Source organism: Apodemus sylvaticus, chromosome 7, assembly GCF_947179515.1.
Source record: "Apodemus sylvaticus chromosome 7, mApoSyl1.1, whole genome shotgun sequence".
NCBI classification, from domain to species: Eukaryota; Metazoa; Chordata; class Mammalia; order Rodentia; family Muridae; genus Apodemus; species Apodemus sylvaticus.
In genome coordinates this window covers 74085822-74106007 of record NC_067478.1, presented here as the reverse complement: position 1 = coordinate 74106007, position 20186 = coordinate 74085822, and the positions used below count along the sequence as shown (strand labels likewise).

Here is a 20186-nt window from a genome sequence, read left to right as displayed (position 1 = left end):
AAAAAGAAAACAGCAACGCTTATTTATTTATTTTTCTTTAAAAAAAAAAAAGCCACTAACACTCCTTAATTCCAGAAGTATCTTGAGTGCCAACAATGGGGCAGGTACTATGAGAGAAACGGATCAGTGTGTGAAAGAGACAGGCCTGAACCAACCATGGTATAAAGGCAGTAAGCAGGTGGGGACCAAGGACAGCCACTCAGAGTGAGTGTGTGTGTGTGTGTGTGTGTGTGTGCACGTGTGTCTGTTTGAAGGAGAGCAGAAGCCATTCATTCAACAAACATTTATTTTGCACCTTCTGTGTGCAGAACTCTGTCTGTCCCAAGCTCTGGATGTGAATATGAATTCACACACCCAGGCCCTTGTGGAGCATAGACTTTATGGGCAAGGCGCTGGGGACTAGTGTGCCACCAACTAAGGACTGCAGCTACCGATGGGGGACACTCAAGAAAGCTGGAGGTTTAATACAGTTATGGGAGACACTGCTTTGGAATGCATGGCTAGGGGAGGCTTGTACAAGGAAGTGACATATTGGAGCAGAGGATCATGGGAGTAGAGCTCTGACTAGTGCAGCCCTGTGATAAACTTGGGGATTTAGAGTCTGAGGTTTGGGCGGTAGGTACAGCAGATATAAAGGTTCCAACCTGGGAGAATCTGGAAGTGTGAGGGAAGGAAAGACAGCCAGGGAATCTAGCAGATAGCCGGGACTAGAGGGAGATGGATGGGAAGGAGGGCTGGGGTGTGATGGCGGGATACATGGCTATCTGACTCCAGTGCCTGGCACATGGAAGGAAGGAGGCCAGGCTGGACTTCAGCAGCCTAATCCCCACCCTCAGGGACTTACCCTGAGGCACTCAGAGGGATCAGCACAAGCCACCCATCCCCGTCTTTCTCATAGCTGTGGCTAGTTTGATGGGCTGACAATAGTCATAGCTTTACTTAGGGCCTCAATAGCTCCAACCCAGATGAAGCAGTAAACTGCTCACTCTGCCGCTCGTATCATCTCACTACCACCCAGGGGCCCATAACATGCTGGGTCGCCTAGGAGCCCTTGGAGGGAGCGTGGATCTGGAAGAGGGGTGGCAGGAAGAGCCCCATGGTGCCCAGAATGCACACGAACACGAACACCCATAGGAACAGGCGGTCAACGACCATCGCGACGAATTTCCAGTCCTCGATGACCTGCAGACAGACAGAGGCTGGTTACGGGTGCCAAGCACTGAGCACCTCCTCCCTCTGAATCACAGCCTCACCTGTTGACCAACACCACACAGGCAACGTGGGGCTTCAGAACTATGCATTGATGTGGCGGGTTCTGAATCCCAGGCTGGCCTCCCCTGGAGTGGGACCTGACCTGACTGGGGTCGGGGGATGGAGTAGCCAAGCCATGGGGACTTGGGCTGTACAGATGTTCCTCAGTCTCTGCTGGATCCCCTATTACCCCTCAACCCTGACGCTGCTCAAGATCTCACAGAAAGCGAGTGATATGTGCATATAACTCACACATGCTACTTAGGTTTCGGTCAGCTTGACACAAGTTAGAGTCCTCTGGGAAAGGGAAACCTCACCTGAGGAACTGCCTCCATCATCCCGGTCTGTCGGAAAGTTTGTAGGGCATTTTTGTGGTTAATGATTGATGTGGAGGACCCAGCCCACTGTGGGTGTCGCCACTCCTGGTCAGGTGGTCCTGGTTGTATAAGAAAGCAGGCTGGACCACCCATGAGGAGCAGGTAAGTGAACGGTGTTTCTCCATGGCTTCTGCTTCAGTTCCTGCCCTGAGTTCTGACCTCGGTTCCCCTTCATGAACTATGACTCAGGATATGTAAGCTAAGTTTTCTATACCAAGTTGGTTTTGGTCATGGAGTTCATCTTAGCAATAAAAACATAAGACATCATGAAATCCTTCCCTGAATCGACAATGTATAGACCTTGTGAGTTCCTAACACAGTGTAAATGCCGTCTGAGTCGTCACTGGGTTGTATTTGGGGGGGCTAATGACAGGGAGGGAAGTACACATTAGTGAGGACACCTTTTCACCCATTATTTTCCACACAGTCGGTTGAATCCATGGATGCAGAAACAGAGACCTAAATATACCACACACGGTGATTTTAAAGCCAAGTCTGGTTATGGGTGGAGCAGGTTGAGGCTTAGGGATCACAAGGTTCTTTCCTCCCATCTTTAACCCAAAACTTTCTGCCTGAGGTAGTTCTGCAGGGAGGGAGATGGAGGGCCACCTGCTTGACAGGGGCTTGCATAACATTTGAAAACCCCATGGTTTAAACAGTTCCATGTTATTCACAGCAGTGAACTATACAAACAGCAGTGGACTATAGGAATAGCTGTTTTACAGCGGTGGACTATAGGAGTAGCTGTTTTACAGCAGTGGACTATAGGAGTAGCTGTTTTACAGCAGTGGGTTATAGGAGTAGCTGTTTTACAGCAGTGGACTATAGGAGTAGCTGTTTTACAGCAGTGGACTATAGGAGTAGCTGTTTTACAGCAGTGGACTATAGGAGTAGCTGTTTTACAGCAGTGGACTATAGGAGTAGCTGTTTTACAGCAGTGGACTATAGGAGTAGCTGTTTTACAGCAGTGGACTATAGGAGTAGCTGTTTTACAGCGGTGGACTATAGGAGTAGCTGTTTTACAGCAGTGGACTATTGGAGTAGCTGTTTTACAGCAGTGGACTATAGGAGTAGCTGTTTTACAGCAGTGGACTATAGGAGTAGCTGTTTTACAGCAGTGGACTATAGGAGTAGCTGTTTTACAGCAGTGGACTATTGGAGTAGCTGTTTTACAGCAGTGGACTATAGGAGTAGCTGTTTTACAGCAGTGGACTATAGGAGTAGCTGTTTTACAGCAGTGGACTATAGGAGTAGCTGTTTTACAGCAGTGGACTATAGGAGTAGCTGTTTTACAGCAGTGGACTATAGGAGTAGCTGTTTTACAGCAGTGGACTATAGGAATAGCTGTTTTACAGCAGTGGACTATAGGAGTAGCTGTTTTACAAGGAATGCTCTGCCTCCTCTGGCCTCATCACCTGGCTCTCTGGCATTCCGACTCTGTTGCTGCTTTACACATGTTCCCTCTTCTCAGACCCAATCATGGGATGTGATCCATGTGACCCTAGCTGGCTCCCAGGGGTACCACAGCATGGCCATATACCCAGCATCCCAGCCTCCCTCCCCCACTCCTAGCTGGGAAGGCTCTGGAAAGACTCAAGAGTTAGAAACGCAGGCATCAGTGGGCAAGCTGACGTCAGTGACCCAATTTTCCAGGGCCCCATCAATGGAGTATGTCACACTCCAGGATAATCCTATGTCAGCCTAGCCCCAACTCCCTCAAACACTGATTGTTCCTGTTCCTTAGATCTGGAAGGCACTGCAGGACACAGTCATATTAGGGTTGGGGGATTCATTTTGACAGCTTTAACTTGAAGCCATATTTCCATCTTTTCATGTTTTTGAGCCACTTACAGTGACCAGTTAGTCACCATGGCCGGGTATGGAGGGTAAACAGCTCTAGGGATGGCTTAGGAGTGGGACTGTCAGGAGAGGGGAGCAGACTTCTCTAACCACGTGTGAGAAAGTCAGTTTGCCAATAATTGATCTTCATATGTGCAGTGCAGGGCAAGACCCTCAGAGGGGCCTCAGAGTTCAAGGAATGCAGTCGTGTGCCAGCTGTGTGACCCCAGACAAATCAGAGGGTGTCTCTGAGCCTCAGTTTCCCATTGTGAAATAAGGGCTCCTCGCAGAATCCCTGGGCCTCCGCTTCCCATTGCAAAATAAAGCCACTTCCCAGGATTCCTGGAGGAGTTAGAGTAGTTTGTCCACTCCTTCCAGAGCACCTGACGTTTGGCTCAACAGGAACACAGGCAGTTAAGAGTCCCACCACCGCTGGGCAGTGGTGGCGTATGCCTGTAATCTCAGCACTCTGGGAGGAAGATGTAGGCAGATTTCTGAGTTCGAGGCCAGCCTGGTCTACAGAGTGAGTTCTAGGACAGCCAAGGCTATACAGAGAAACCCTGTCTTGAAAAAACCAAATCCAAAAAACAACAACAACAAAATCCCACTGAGTTCTGCCTGGCTCCTTCCCTCTTGGGGCTTGTAACTAACTCATAGGCCTGCAAGTGCCAAGCTTAGGATGGAGACTAGCTCACACAGGGGTGCAGGAGAGCTTCTCAACCTGGATGTGCGAGTTCACAAATTCTGCCTCAGTCGGGAGATGTAATTCTAGCACATTTAAGGTGGAGGCAGGAAGTCCGAACCCAAGGTCAGCCCTGGGGATGCGGCTTAGTGATAGAGCTTTGGCCTAGCATGGACAAAACCATAGGTTTGCTTCCCCACCACCAGAATAAAAACTAGGTGGTGGTATGTGCTTGAAATCTCCGCTCTAGGGAGACACAGTAGTAAGAGAAGTTTAAGGTCATCTTCAACTACATAGTGAGTTCGAGGCCATTCTGGGCTACATGAAACACTATTTCAAGAAAAGAGAAAATCCATTAGCACTTTTTGAATGTTTTGACTGAATGGTGAAGGACAATAAAACCAGGCGAGAACTCATGATTCAGTGTGAATACTGAGGCCCACAAGAAGGACTCTGATGTGCAGGGCAGCTCAGAGTGGTGATGGGGTTGATGATGAGGCAGTTCTAAGAGTAAAGAGTTGGTACTATTTTTTTGTTGTTTTTTTTTGTTTTGTTTTGTTTTTTTGGTTTTTTTTTTTGTTTTTTAATTCAAGGCTACCTTCAGCTATGTGGTGAGTTCAAGCCCAGCTTAAGCTACAAAGAGACGTGGGAGGGAAGGGGAGGAGAGAATGAAAGAAAGAGTAACTGATCAAATAAAACAGAGCTGTGATTCTGACTGCAATGGGCCTAAGAGGTCTCAGAGATCCGGTTAAAATTCTGAGTTGGAATCTTCTAAGTCCCCGCTGAGGCTGGGACTGCTCTCTGAGCTGCAGGCTCTGTCTGAGACTCCAGTTGGTAGGAAGAAATTGTAAAAAGGTAAAAAGGAAGAAAACCTCTTCTGTTCATGTAGTTGTCAAGTGGAGAGACACAATGTTGCAACTTAAAAACTGAAACATTGTCATGTATCTGACAAATGCTCTTCTGCCAGTGAAATGCATAGGAAGGGTCAAACCATGAAGGTCTCCATTGTAAAATCTTTCTTACCCACAATCCTAGTTATTTTTCATTGTCAACTTGACACAGCCTAGAATCACCAGGGAAGACAGTCTCAACTGAGGAATTAACTTGAACAGACTGGGTTGTGAGCATGTGTGTGGGAGATTGTCTTGATCGTTAACTGATGTAGAGGAGCCCAGCCCACTGTGGGCGGCACCATTCCCTGGGCAGGTGGCCTGGGATGTATAAGAAAGCTAGCTAAGCAAGAGTCTGAGGGAGCCATCAAGCGGCCTTCCTCCAGGATTTCCGTTGTTGCCGTCATTCTTGGCTGTGGTGAGTTCCCCAGCTAGAGATAATCCTGTTCGAATAGCAAGCAGTCTGGCTTCAAGTCCTGCCTTGAGTTTCTGCCTTGATTTCCCTAAGTGATGGATTGTGACTATTACAAGTATAAGCCAAATAAATTCTTCCCTCTCTGGAATTGCTGGTGGTTCTAGGTTTGTCACAGCAACAGAGTGAAACTGAAACACATATGCAGTTTCCTCAGAGGAGTTATTTGAGATGCATAGACTCCAGAATTCATGGTTTCCTGTGAAGGAGAACTTAACACTCATTTTAGAAAATCCATAATTCTAGTCATTCCACATGATAATTTATTAGCCTGGTAGAAATAATGTTTTTTAGTGATGTTTCTATACTCCTGAACATTCTAAGTCCTCACAGGGCTGCTTTGCAAGTCTGAGTGCGCAGGCGCAGGTGCCCCATACGACCCAGCCTAAGGAGAGCTGAACCTCCTTCAAATCCACTGAGAACCTTTTCCTCCAGGGCCAAGAGCTCCTCTCTGTTGTGCTTCAGGGTTTTCTCTATCACCCAGGGTGCTTGCTCTGGCAACTGGGCATAAAGGGAAGCATGAGAAAGATCTCATCTGAGGGTGACTGTCACCTGGAGGGGGATGGGAGCTGGAGTATAAACATTCCAGCCTCCATCCACAGGACTATTCTGAGGTAGCTGTCTAGCCCCTTGGGTTCACTAATACCCTCTAGCCAGCCTCCTTTTTGTCTTTATCTTGCCTTCTCTACCTCCTCATTGCGCTTCCTAGGGTTACATCACAAGTAAGCTACCTGAACCCAAACCCTATCTCAGTGGGTCAGCCCTAGACCAACACAGGCAGATCATTGTTTTCTCCTCTTGCTCACCTAGGAAGCTATGACTCAGCATTTCCATGTGGATGGCTTAAGCGGTGGGGGCAGGGCAGTGACTTACACTCTGATCTCGGTCGTCACTCTCCAGATGCTGGGCAATGAAGCTGACGCCCTCTAATGCTTCCTGCAGATCTTGCCGGAACCTCCCAGAAGACCTCAGGCGGGCATCCCTGGGGAGACCTGCTGTGTGGGAGCCAACTGCAGACTTAGGAGGGGCGGGGACGGGGTTCACGAAGTACATGGAATTCCCATAGAGGTTGGATGGACTGGTGGGGCCTAAGGCAGAGGTGGCTGCTGCAGCTTCCGCTGTGGTCAAGGGCAGCTGGCTGGGATGAGGGACCCTGGCGGGACTGACTTCGAGACCAGGGTGCTTCATAAAGAGGAAAGTGGGCAGCTTGTGCAGGAAGCACTCCTTGACCCAGGATGCCATGGTGTGAGTGCTGGGTGAGCGGTGGTGCACGTTGAGGACACACACGGTGGTGACGATGGAGAAGGTGACCAGCACCATGGTGAACAAGAGGTACTTGCCAATGAGTGGAATGTCAAGGGAGGTGGGAGGCACGATCTTGGAAATGAGCAGCAGGAAAAACGTGAGCGCCAGCAGCACAGAGATGCAGAGCGTCATCTTCTCCCCGCAGTCGGAGGGCAGGTAGAAGACCAGGATGGCCAGCGAGGTGATGAGCATGCAGGGGATGATGAGATTGATGGTGTAGAAGAGCGGCTTGCGCTTGATGATGAAGTCATAGGTCACGTCCACGTAGCTGGGGTCCAGCGGGTTCACTGTCCTTCGTCCCGGGAGGGCCACGATGTCCCATTCACCGCTGGGGGTAAAGTCATCCATGATGGCTGTGGGTGATTTAAGAACCATGTCAATCTCTGTGTGGTCATAGGTCCAGGAGCGAAATTTGAGGGTGCAGTTCTGCTGGTCGAAGGGAAAGTGCTTCACTTCAATCTTGCAGGCACTCTTGTAGATGGCTGGGGGCAGCCACTGGATGCTGCCATTGGAACGCACAATCACATTGGTGTAGACGGACACCTCATAGGTCCCATCGGCACTGGGGTGGGGCAGGACATAGAGGAGAATGTCACAGATCTACTGAGGAAGCCCGGCCTGTTCTCAGAACCCCCAAGGGCCCTTGGAGGTCATCTGCCTTCCTCACTGAAACAGGCCTGCTTTTCTCAGCAAACCACGAGATGGAGAAGGCCTCTCATGGAATTAGCCCAGTAAGCCCCACAAGCATCTAAAGAAGCAGTACTTTGACTGTGTTCCTCCTTCTCCAGCTTGGACAGCACGGCTTGGGGACTCCGCCAAGCTCCTTAAATGGAGAGAAGAGATTGTTCCCTCGTCTTGTTCGATCCTTGGCTGCCCACCCTTTCCCCCTCACTCTTGTTCTCTTTGCCTAGACTGATCTCAAACTCCTGGGTCCCTGATCCTCCTGAACTCAGCTGCTACCATGAACTGTACACATGACAGGTCAATGATGCGGCCGCCAACACTGACAAAGCCACCAAGTCACAAAAAGTCAGAGTGGTGAGATGAGGATTGTACGTAAAGGCACTGGCCTGAGGTCTGAAAGCTAGCTCTTAGTGCCTGCTGTGTTGCGCAGCACAGGGCCCCTGGACCTCCCTTCCCACCCTCCCAATCAGAAGACTCTGTCTCCATCACCTCTAGTTCTCTCGCTCCATGGCCTAGAAGTCTATAGAAAAGGAAGGCTGGGGTTGGACTCAGGGGTGGATGGCTCTGATGGCTGGCCTGGCCTGACTCTGGGCTCCGGCCACCCTGTCACTCACTTGTTGTACAACACGATGTCAGGCAACCAGACGCGTTTTGCGGGGATCCTCAGAATGTTCACTCCTTCATAGCAGGAGCTGTTCCAGGCCAGGCGGTAGTCAGTCCATTCCTAAGTGACACAGGCAAAGCCACTGTCACCTGTAGGTCCACTGTCACCAAAGAGCAGCCCCAGAGGAAACACCCCCCTGGGCTGGGGACCTTACCTGTTTCAGCCAGATGCTGGTGGTCATGATCTGTTCTCGCTCATTCTGGGGAGGGAAATGGGGGTATCAGTTCATTTGGAAGGAAGGCCCCCACACATGGACTATACCTTATCGCAAAAAAGCTCAGAGTCCCAGGGCTGTGTGACCAGCTGTCACCTAAATATCTCTTCAGTGGTGTATCAGGTACTTCTTGTACTGCTGTGACCACATATGACAAGAAGCCTCTCGGGGTAAGAGGAATTGATTTTAGCTCAGTTTCACAGTGAGGGAGGTATGGCAGCCACAGCCACAGCCTCCCTGTGGAGCTCACGCCTGGTCATACTGTGGGGCATGGCGGGAAGCAGGGACAGACTTGACCTGGAACTGGGATGAAGCCTGCTCGAAATGGCCTGTTTCCTCATCTCCGAAAGGTTTTACTGTTTCTCAGTGCAGCCTACTGGGGAATAAGTGTTTAAAGGAATGAACCTCGAAGGACATTCCATATTTACACTACAGTACTTGTGCCTGGTCCCCACAGGCTCCTGGACATCTTATAGTCAGTGATACATTTAATCCAACTTCCAAAGGCTGCATAGTTTTATGGTTCCAACACTGTAAAAGTCTGAAGTCTAAGATTCCAGACATTTTCTTAACACTGAGTCCCTGTAAAGTCAAAAGATAAGTTACTTCTGATGTAGAATGTCATAAACATTTGCATCCCAAAAGCAAGAGACATACAGGACAGATGAGACCAGAGGGGCTGGAGAGATGGCTCCATGGGCTTCTCAGGGACTCCTCGCAGAGTCCCCGAGAATCCAGTCATACCACACACGGCTGCACCCTTGTGGCTGACCCCCCTGATGAGAGCAGGTTTCAAGAGTTCAGGCCCTCTCACTGACTGAGGCCTTTCGTACCCAGATGGAATCTTGTTCCTCTCAGGGCGCCTTTCCTTTTATACCAGAGCACAATGCCTGGTTTCTCTTAAATCATACCAACCTTTTTTTTTTTTTTTTTTTTTTTTTAGCAGCTATAGCCAGTTTGTCTGCAACCCCATCCACCCTCAACTTTAGCTACATCCACATTCCTTTCCAAAGTACATGTTTTTTATACCTTCCTGGCTCCAATCTCTATTAGAAAGCCTGCTAAACGCACTACGCCATAACCATGCCAAAACACAAAAGTTATTCCGTCTTGATATTTCCTCTCACCAAGCAACTTAGTCCATTGCCTTTTTATTTAGCTACATTCAAATTATTAGGGCATGGGTAGAACAGAACCAGATTTGTTTTTTTCCAGAATATACCTTTCTGAAATCTCATGTGCCTAGTCTTTCCTGTCATGTCCTCACCATGATGCCCCCACTCCCCACGTCCTTCACAAAGCTTACCGAAATGACCCATTAAACTCTGGTTGTAGCGTGCTAGAACTTCCCTAGTTCTTTAGCCTATACAAGCCAGCAATTCCCTGGATGACTCGGTTCCAAGGCCTTATGCACACCTGGGACAGGTTTACCTCAGCAATGTCCCCGCTTCTCATTCTCAATGTCCATATTAAGTATTTTGTTCATCCCTGCAGCCAAATGCTTGACAGTCAACTACAGGGGAAGAAAGGAGTGATCTGGCTCAGGGTTTCATGGCAAGGGACACAGGGTAGCCATGGCTTTGGGTTTGGTGTGGAAACTAGTGGCGTGGATGCTCATATGTGCACACTCTGAGTGCAGAGGTCAGAGGACCGCTTGCAGGGTACTGAGGGTCTGAACTGACATCCTCATGCTGGTGTGGCAGTCACTGGACTGACTGGATCTCCTCCCCACCCTCACACCTCCTGGGTTCCATCTGACTGCACCTCACCTCCCTCCACAGGCGCTGTGGCAGGCAGTGCAGAGGATCATCTTAATCGTGTCTGGGGCTGAGCTGGTTTGGAGAGAACACTGGTTTTTCATTTTCAGTACGGGGCGGGGGGTGACCCTTCTGGGAGCCCCACCAGGGCTCTAAGTCCTTGGTCAGATCCAGGTTGCGGCCTGAGCATCCTTTCAGCCCTGGGATGGCCCCGGCACCAGCCAGCTTCCCGGCTCCACAGCTGCCACTCTGTCCCAGGTCTTAGCTTCTCGGGCAGATACTGTAGGCCAGCCATCAAGTGTGGGGAAAAGTACCACAGACTGGCAGGCTCCCCTCTGAGAGCCTGGCTGCTCAAGTCCTGGCTGCTCAAGTCCTGGCTGAGGCTCCAATCACCCTAAAATAGAGCCCTTCCTGCCCTTTAGCATTTTGTTCAGCCTTCTTAATTGTTCCCCAAAAAAGCCAATCTTCCAGCATCCCTGCCATCAACGAAAGATGAAAACCTCTATTTATCTTTTAAAAGTGTTTTTAGGGCTGGGCAGTGGTGGTGCACGCCTTTAATCCCAGCACTTGGGAGGCAGAGGCAGGCGGATTTCTGGAGGGCAGCCTGGTCTACAGAGTGAGTTCCAGGACAGCCAGGGCTACACAGAAAAACCCTGTCTCGAAGAACCAAAAAATAAAGAATAAATTTTTTTTAAAAAAAAGGTTTTAAGCAAGATGTGATGTGCATATCTATAATCCCAGCATCTGCAGAGCTGAGGCAGGAGGTTCTTGAGGTAAAGGGCAGGTAGGACTACATAGCTAGACCCCGTCTCTAACAAGACACTGTCTTATGTGGCCTCATGGTTTCCACAGTGAGCGGTACTGGTGTCATGTGTACTGCCTGACCAGTTTTTACAAATGCAGTTTTGCTTTGTTTTTCTGTGTGTACATGTGTGGGTGCACAGATGTACAGACATGTACGCAGGCAAGTGTAGACTTCAATTGCTCTCTCCTTACAGAGGCAGGGTCTCTTGCTGAACCTGGGGCTCACTGATTCCAGCAACTCTACAGAGCCAGCCTGCCCTGGGGACCCTCTGTCTCTGCCTCCTGAGTCCTTGATTTGCAGAGATCCGTAGTCTGGTCTTCGTATGATATGGAAACGAGCTTTGTCCACTGAGCTATCTCCTTGGCCTCTTCATTTTAAGATATAAGAGATTTTCGCTGGGCAGTGGTGTTGTCCGGCTTTAATCCCAACACTCAGGAAGCAGAAGGAGGCAGACCTCTGAGTCTGAGGCCAGCCTGGTCTACAGAGTGAGTTCAAGGTCAGGAAGGACCTCTGAGTCTGAGGCCAGCCTGGTCTACAGAGTGAGTTCAAGGTCAGGAAGGACTATGCAGAGAAACCCTGCTTCTAAAGTAAAAACAAAAACAAACAAATTTCTATCTTCCAGAAATTTCTCCTGTGCATTTCTTCTGCCTCTTACTTTTCTCTACTCCACTAGTGGCTGCTGAATGTGACAGAACATTGGTATAGGATCTTGGCTGTCACTCCTCAAAGAGTGGGAAAGCCTGCTGCCCCTCCAGCATAAACTCCTAGGCTGTTCCCTAGACGTTCAATTTTTAAACTGGCTACGCCCCTAACACTCACTCCTCAAAGCCAGAAAGGAACCCTTCCCACAGAAGCCAAGGATTTTGCCTTTGGGGCTATGACAGCCCACAGGAGCACTTGCAGAAATGAAGCTGCAGGCTGTGTTCTCTCTGCTTCTGGATTCTTCTATTACTCCACAGGGCCCACGGCTCAGATCTGGCAGGGACAGCCCTAGTCTGGCAGTGTGACCAGAGCCACCTGCCTGTCCACCCTTGCCAGAGCAAGCAGCTGGCTTGCTGATTAAGTACAAGGCCTTTGCAGGTCGGGGATGCTCAGATGGTAGCCTTTCATTGGAGGCTTCCAGCTTTCCATAACAGGGAAAGGGCAGGGGCAGGGCTGTGTGCCTCTCACCACTCTGGGGCTGGGCTCCCTCCTAGGGTAGAGAGGCAGCTGACAATTTGGGCAAACCCTTCCTGAGAAGTAAAGATGGGAGAAGCTGAGCCTGCAGGGCTCACAGGGCTGTCGAGGGAAGGCGACACTGTCCAGAGGAGGCCCATCTCCGTCAGCTAGCACCTGATGACTGGACACAGTGCCCATGTAATCACTTCTGAGTGGTTTCCAAGGGCAAGGGTTCTAATCCTTTGGTGGGGACATGGGAAGGTTTACAAGGGACCGTGGTTCCTTCAGACAACCCCACGCTGAGACAGCTGTGGGGAACAAGGGAGGAAATCCCGATGGCGATGGCGTTGCCTTCCTCAGCTCCTTGTTGCCTCACAGTTTGGAACACCTGGAAGGCTGGCACCCTCCTTCCCACGCCTGCCGGACCTTCTGTGCCTGTCCAGACCTTCATCCACAGGCCTGAGCCTCTGTGGCCATCATTTCTCCTGGCCTGGTTCCTATTTCCTCCATCAAATTATAACATGAAGGCTGTCTCTGAGCAAGCTGGGAGTGGTGACTGTTGGAGACCCAGCTGAAAGGGGCCACAAGGGGTCCCTAGAATGGCTGCCTGAGGGTCCTCCTCCACCCTTCCTCTTTCACAGCTAGACCTTGTGGACCATCTCCAATCTCCTAGCCACACAGGGACAGATCTAAACCAGTCAGAATAATTCTATTCCTCTGGCCAATGATTGGTTAGGCTTAGATGTAAATTACTAACCCTGGCCAATGAGATGTAAGTGTTTATCAAGAGGGCAGGACTCTTGTTTTCTTGCTGTTCCAAAAGGAATCCAAAAGAATTCCCACATCCATTTGCATCTTCGGCCTTGCCCTAGAGTCCTGGGAGGTCACCCTGCAAGCGCTGACCTGCTGTTGGTCACATGATATGAGGCATGGCCCTTTCTGTTGTAGCCACTCCATTCCATGCTCCATTACAAAATGCTATGAGAGCACGGGTTTTCAGATGGCTCCAACTGTGAATCAGAGGTGCACAGAGAGGGTAGAACACCCCAGCAGAGGGACCAGCACGCGTATAGGCACAAGTAATACTTTTTTTTTTTTGGATGAAAGAATCCTAACCTGGAAGCGTGATCAGCACCCTCACAGTTTAGGTAAATTGTTTAGATACGGGGGAGAGGCCTGACTGTCTGAAAAGTAATGGAGAACTTTTGTTTACAAAAGGCAGTGCCAGGAGGAGGAATGAGAGATGGGCACAGGATGGGGCTGGATAGCAGTTGGTACCAGTGGTTGATAATAGTTGACTAGATATTTCTACACACGAGTGTAATGTCGCACTACATTCCACAAAAGAAAATTAATACGTGTCCATCAAACATATGTATGAACATATGATTTAAGAAATAGTAGAAGAAAAGTTTAGCAGTCTCGAGTGTTGCCCATCTGGCAAGGTCAGAAGTAATATGCCTGTCACGTAACTTCCAGCCCTGCACCCGGAACAGCATCCGTTTCTCTCCCCAGGGCCCTTAGGGACGACTAGAAAACGTCCTGCCTCTTCTCCTAAGCCTCAGGCCACAGTTGCCCAGGCACCTACCACACTGATGAGCTGGGACAGCAGCAGCTCCAGGCGGATGGAGATGACCTGGGAGGAGCTGGTGGCTGGGCGGATCAGGTTGTTGTAGCGGGTGTTGTTCAGGAGGTCGTCCATTAGCTTCTCCTCTGCGTTGGCCAGGCGGCAGTCCCCTGGGAAATCGCACAGTCAGACCTGCTGGGCCCTTGTCCGGAGGAACCCCACTGTGGCTGTGGCAGTGAAGAGGTGGGCTGTGAGAAGGAGAGTGTGGGACCCCTGGGGCTGTGGGGGAGGGGAGGCTGCGGGGCTGGGGCTGTGCGGGGGTGGGGGGTGCCAACAGTTCTACCAGTGTCATTCTTTCCTCTGGGACAGACCTCTTCCTCCCTCTGTTCCTGGCAGCAAATGCTGTTCCAAGCTGCAACATCCTGCTTCCAACCTTGGGCATCTTTTCTTCCCCACTCCTAACGTTCCAGGGTCACTGAGACCTATCTGCTCCATTTCCCAACTCCTCTAGTTTATCCTCCCATTTCCACCCTTTAGCTAAGCCTTCCTTTACCTTTCCTGCCCTCGATTGCCCCAGCAGCCCCCCTGTCCTGTCCACTCCCACCTGCCCCAGCGACTCCTCCTCCGCGCCAGGCAGTCTTCCTAGAGCGCTCGATGGGAAACCCCGCCCACAGCCTCTCTGAGCTGAAGGCAGTTTCACTGGTAATGCTTTGCCTTGGCGGTCCAGGCCTTTTGCCCTTAACAATGGGTTATCTTTCTCACCTTATTTCTCTTACTTTTCCACCTCCACTCACCCCAGACTCTTCTCTGGCCATAAACACTGCTTGCCTCTTTCCCAACTCACTTCCGGGTTTTGAGCATAACTTTTTATTTCACCAGGATTGGCCCCAGCCCAACTGACCAATGTCTGAGTGGAGTTTGTGTCAATAAACTGCCCGCCATGCAGGCAGGAGGGCCTGAGCTTGGGCCCCTAAAACACCCACAAAAAACCTTTGTGGCCTTGTGGGGCAGGCAGAGATAGGCATATCCCTGAACGATATTGGCTGGCCAGCCTAGCTCAAACTGGCAAGCTTAAGGTACGTTGAGAAAAATAAAAGAAAAAATACAGAGCACTCAAAGAAAGACACCTATATGCATCAGCTACACTATACACATGCACAGCTCACACAAAATAAAATAAGGGAATAAGGAAACAGGGTTATGGGTGGGGAGGCTTTCTTGGATCCAGACTTTGACCTACAGAACACAAGGTCTCTTGAGACTTCAGATGGAGTAGTCCAGCTGGCAGCTGGCTTCTGGTAAAACAGAGCTCTTGGCTCAAAGCCACACTGAGGACCAGCTCCAGGACAGCATCTTGCAGGAGCGGAAGACAGCCACCATCCCTCCTACAGTCACAGCCCAAGAGCTGTCCCTCTTGGGCATCCAGGATTCCCTGCCAAGCCGTACCCGGGTCTCTGTTTCATCTGTCTCTTGCGTTGGGAATGACGTAAAGGTGAAGTTTAAGGACTGGATTGTGTACTGGGACGTGTTAAGGAGACAGTGGAGGAGGGTGGGACACGAACAGAAGGAGACTTGAAGGAAGGTCCAGGGCACATGAACAGGATGTCCAGGAGCAGGAAAGAGATGGGACGGTCAGAGGAAACACCAGGCAGAGAAGGAGAACAGGCAGCATGCCGAAAGAGGAGAAGGCTGGAGAGGTCAGCGTAGGGACACTGCTGAGGGGCCAGGAGTCTGGTCATATCTTTCCTAAAGAGCCTTTACATCCTACCAAACTCCCTCCTCTTTGGATGGAGCCGAGTACTTAGGATATGAATCGCCCTAGTCTAGCAAAGGTGAAGTAACTTCTGGGCTGGCCACATGCTCATGGTGAACAGCTGCTAGCCTGCCTACTCCATGGACTTTCCGACTGGCTGCCTATCTAGAACAGATGCAATATTTAGTGCTTTGAGGAAGATGCTCCAGGCACACCTGCTGCCTGCTGCCCCTTCCCCGTGCTGGGTTGGGGGGGAGGGTGGAAGGGTGGGAGGGTTGTCCAGCAGATGGGTGGGCTGACTCTGGGCTTGGCTTCTCACATCTTGAATTCCCTCTCCGCAGGCCACCAGCTTAAATGCCCTTGGGGCTTTCTGTAGCTGAAGGCTAAATCTAGGTTCCTCTCACAAGTTCTTGTTTATTCTAGATGACCTCTCATTTCATAGAGATGAATCTAACTTGTCAAAGATCTACCTGGCAGCCTGTGGCAGCATTGGGGAGGGCTCTGCAGCACCCAGCCTCCAGTCCTGCAATTCTAGGGGAGCTTGGATCTATCTCTGCTGCTCCAGGAGGGCTGGCTGGCTGGACTATAGGTTCTAGGCTGCTCAGCCAGTGGAAGGGGCTTGTGCTTGCGCTCTTAGCCTGCTAGGGTACTAAGCTTTGCCACCTTCAGCTTGTCCTCTTAATATTTAGCTGTCTTAAGGGACTCTCCCCATCTCACAGACCAACATGGACTCCAGAATTCCCCTAGACCAGTGGTTCTCACCCTCTGGGTCATAACCCCTTAAGGGGTCATATATCAGATATCCTGCATGTTAGATATTTATATTATAATTCATAATGGTAACAAAATTGCAGTTAGGAAGTAGCAATGAAATAATTTTATGGTTGGCGGGGTCACTACAACATAAGGAATTGTATTAAAAGGTCACAGCATTAGGAAGGTTGAGAACAACTGCCCTAGACCATTTAGGTTCTAGCAAGTCAAACAAAGCCATGTCCAGGGGCTTCTTTAAGACAGAAGCCCTCCCTGACCCCTGTACTTGTTTAATACCCCTGCCATTTGCCCCTGAGGGAGGGCCAGCTGGGGCTATAACTTGTGTCTGTGCTTGTTAGGATGTCTGCAGATGGGGGCAGAGATGTGAAATGACCAACAAGGCTGTTACGGCTGAAATAAATACACCCCCTCTTTTCACCTCCAAAATGGAGAGGGACCCCAAGAGCACATATGTAGACTTTGCCATCTACTCCTAATGCTTTCCAGAGCCTGTCAGAGCCAAAAGACAGATGCAAGGAACAGGTCAGGTCAGAAGTTCACCATCATCAGCTCCCTAGGGCTTTTATTAAATCAAACTTTTATACAGTTAAACAGAGAAGCCACCACTAGAGGTCATTGTGATACAGTGTTGAAAACTAGTGCCCCAGTAGCCACTGCACAAGGTCTTGCCTCTGGAGATTTTTCTCGGCAAGAATGCTCCCTTGAAGAAAGGGAGAAAGGTTAAGAATCTGATAGGAGACCATAGCAGAATTGTGAATGTCTGTGTGTGTGTGTTTAGTCTGAGAAAGTATATCCAATCTAGAAATAGAAAGCTATCTTTCTGTCTAGGGACGCAATGGTTAACAGAATCTCATTGGCAAGTGTGTATCTGAAGGGCAGGGCTTGACAAGTGAGGACGTGTGCTTAGTGGAGGAGGGGCCTGTGTGATGCAGACTTGTGCTCATTAAAGAGTAGCTGTGAGCGTCTTAGAAACTCAGAACGCAGTCTTAGAAGGAACTCACCAAGTGCTATCAGAGCTTCTCCAGGAATCACCTGGCTATATAAAAGCAGATCCCCGGGTTCCGTTTCCAGAGGTCCTGATTCCCTGAGCGTAGGCTGGGGTACAGGAGTCTCTAGAGGAAGGTGCAGGCAGCCTAGTGGAACCACACTTCAGAAATACTGCCAGTGTCTGCCAGATGACAGGCAAGGCAGATTGTTACCATAAAACAGATAGGGGGATTGAGAGAGGGTAATGGAATGGGGGCACCCAGCAGTGACCCAACGCCGTAATGCATACTGTGCCAATACTGTTAGAGGAGGAGACCTTGAAGGTCCCACCACTCCCGATCCTAGCACCTTCCGGAGGTGGTCTTTATGGGAGGAAGATGCAGCCTTGGTTCTCTGGGTTCACTGGAGCTCAGAGGACACGCTGGTGTGCACACAGCTTGGGGTGGTGGGGGGCAGAAGCTACAAAGGACTTTGGGATTTAGGGGGGCGAGCAGCTGAGTCTGGAAGAAACCCTCACTATGTCTCTTCCGGTGTCGATAATAAGTCTGATCGGTGTCGAGATGCAGACTCCAGTTCATCAACCTGCCCTCAGCTAAGCAGGGTTTGGGGACCGGCCATGGCAATGCCCGCCATATATGTGATATCTGGAAGACCCACCCCCAAAGTGTAAAAATACTTCGCACGTATGGGACGCTAGTGTGAGCCCTCTCTCTTTCCAAACAGCAGGCTTGCTCCCAAACATTTACTCGTAGCAAATTCATCACTTCACTAGAGATGAAAAGAGCTTCTGAGGACTCTTTGGAGACCTATTAGCTCCAGGACTGAGCTGGACTGCCCATCTTGAAGACATTCGTCACCGATGGTGACCTGGCAGCGTGGAAGAAGGTAGCGGGACCCCAAATCTCACAGGCCACCCACCCAAACCAGCCTGCATCGCCCCCATAGGGTTTGCCCCGCCCACTCCCCAGCTGGTCCGGCCACTCCTCCCACACTGCGACCCTTGTCCCTCCCACCGTCTCTAAAAAGAACTCACCACGCTGAAGCAGAGCGAGCAGAGAGAAGAGGAGCAGGGGCGTACCCCTCATGGCCGGCTGGGTGGCTGCCGGTCACCCCACAATGGAACCGCGAGTGAGCGTCTGTCCCAGCTGGCAGTCTCTCTGTGCCCGGCGGCACTAGGACCCGATGGAGCCCGTGCTCTCCACCTGGGAAACTGCCGTGGGTCCAACCCACTCAGAAGACTGAACCGGAGTTTGGGGTAGACTGGCGCAGGGTGTGTCTGGGGGGGGGGGAGAACCTATGGCTATGGATGATGGTCCCGAGACTTTCCCACACTCAGGAGCCGGGTAGTGCGTGGCTTTCGGGAGGGTGGACTAGCTCTTGTCTCATTCGTCTTGGGGACTGGGGAAGGGGTGGAGTTACAGGGTAAGGGAGGGTCTGAGAGGGCAGGCTGCGTCCCCCTCACCCATCTTAGCCTGGGCGTACCCGAGGCAGCTTAAGTGGCTGAAAGGAGGTGGCCCACACTAAGTTTCGGAATCTAGAGTTAGAGGACAACTCAAAACAGGCAGGTGTCAGTGCCAGAGGGGGACCCCAAGCTGGGCCTCTCGGGCAGAGAGACTGGTCGTCCCAGTCCTGCACCTGGGACAACCAAGAGGCACCCAGCAGCTTCAGGGGCGAAGTGAACAGAGTTTGGCCCAGAGGGGGGATGACCTCTGAACCTTAAAATAAGACAGAGGTCCAGTAGCTTTCCCCAGTGTTTTCTTGCTATAATCTGACCTGTTGGCAGAGGGTTTAAAACCCAAAGCAAACTAACAAGCCCAGAAGTCGATAATGAACTGTCTTAGGGTTGGTTCCTAGGAGTTAGGACTGAGGACAGCATCTATCTGCTCCTTGAACTATGGCAATAACAGTTCAGATTCATCAAGTGAGCCCACAGACATACAGGACTGGAAAAAAGTTCATTATCTCCCTGAACCCAAACCGGGAAAGAGACGTAGAAAGCCGAAACCTGTGACCTGTGGGGCTTTGGAAGCTAAAGGCAAGGGTCCTTTCACATATGGTGGAACTGCAGACCCTTGGGTAGAGCCAGAAAACACCCCAGTCCTTGAAAGGATGCTGGGGTGGGTTGGGGTGGGGCGTGGGGAGCGTTTGCTTGCTGATAGTTGTTTGCAGTCCTGGCTGTCTAAGGTATACATACGGTATTATCTCAGACGGACCACAGGGTGGGGGACAGGTAGAGGCGGGGAGAAAGAGAGCATATTGAGGATTCTGGAGAAAGACAAAGGACCAAAGGTGAGGGGAGGAGACAAATGAGAGTAAATGGGAGGGTGTGGTCAATGACCAAAGCCTATCATAGACGTACAGATGACAATCTCATAACGAACAAGTTTTTTTGAGACATCTCACTATGTAGCCCTGGCTGTCCTAGGACTTGCTATGTATAGGCTAGGCTAGCCTCAAACTCACAGAGTTCCCCTCCTGAGTGCTGCCTCCTGAGTGCTGTGATTAAAGGCATGTGCCACTATATCCAGCTCAAACCCATTTTAAAAATAATTAATATATACCCAATACAAAACGTTTAAAAGGCACAAAATATAAACTTTCTTAAAAAGCCCTTCTAGTCAGGAAACATCCATTGTACTGTCATAGGATTTCTTTTTTTTTTTCTTTTTCTTTTCTTTCTTTTTTCTTTTTTTTCTTTCTTTTTTTTTGGGGGGGGGGGTTTGAGACAGGGTTTCTCTGTATAGCCCTGGCTGTCCTGGAACTCACTCTGTAGACCAGGTGCTGGTCTCGAACTCAGAAATCCACCTGCCTCTGCCTCCCAGAGTGCTGGGATTACAGGCATGTGCCACCACTGCCCGGCTTGTCATAGGATTTCTTACACATGTGATCCGGTAGCTGATTTTCAGTTTGTTAGTAAAACAAAACAAAACAAAAAAACCAAACAAACAAAAAAAAACAAAACAAAAACCGGAAAAAAACCCAAACTTGTAATGATTTTTTAAAGACA

At 50.2% G+C, this 20186-nt stretch overlaps 1 protein-coding gene across 1 annotated transcript; it reads right to left on the bottom strand.

Annotated features, from left to right (window-relative positions):
* On the bottom strand, positions 1-18457 carry Chrnb4 (cholinergic receptor nicotinic beta 4 subunit). The gene is made up of 6 exons (XM_052188298.1): positions 18213-18457; positions 13687-13835; positions 8319-8363; positions 8115-8224; positions 6385-7378; positions 1-1182 (listed from the first exon to the last, which is right to left on the bottom strand). The coding sequence occupies exons 1-6, from the start codon at positions 18262-18264 to the stop codon at positions 1042-1044; spliced, it is 1491 nt and encodes a 496-aa protein (XP_052044258.1). The 5' UTR covers positions 18265-18457; the 3' UTR covers positions 1-1041.
* Between the last annotated feature and the right edge of the window lie 1729 nt (positions 18458-20186).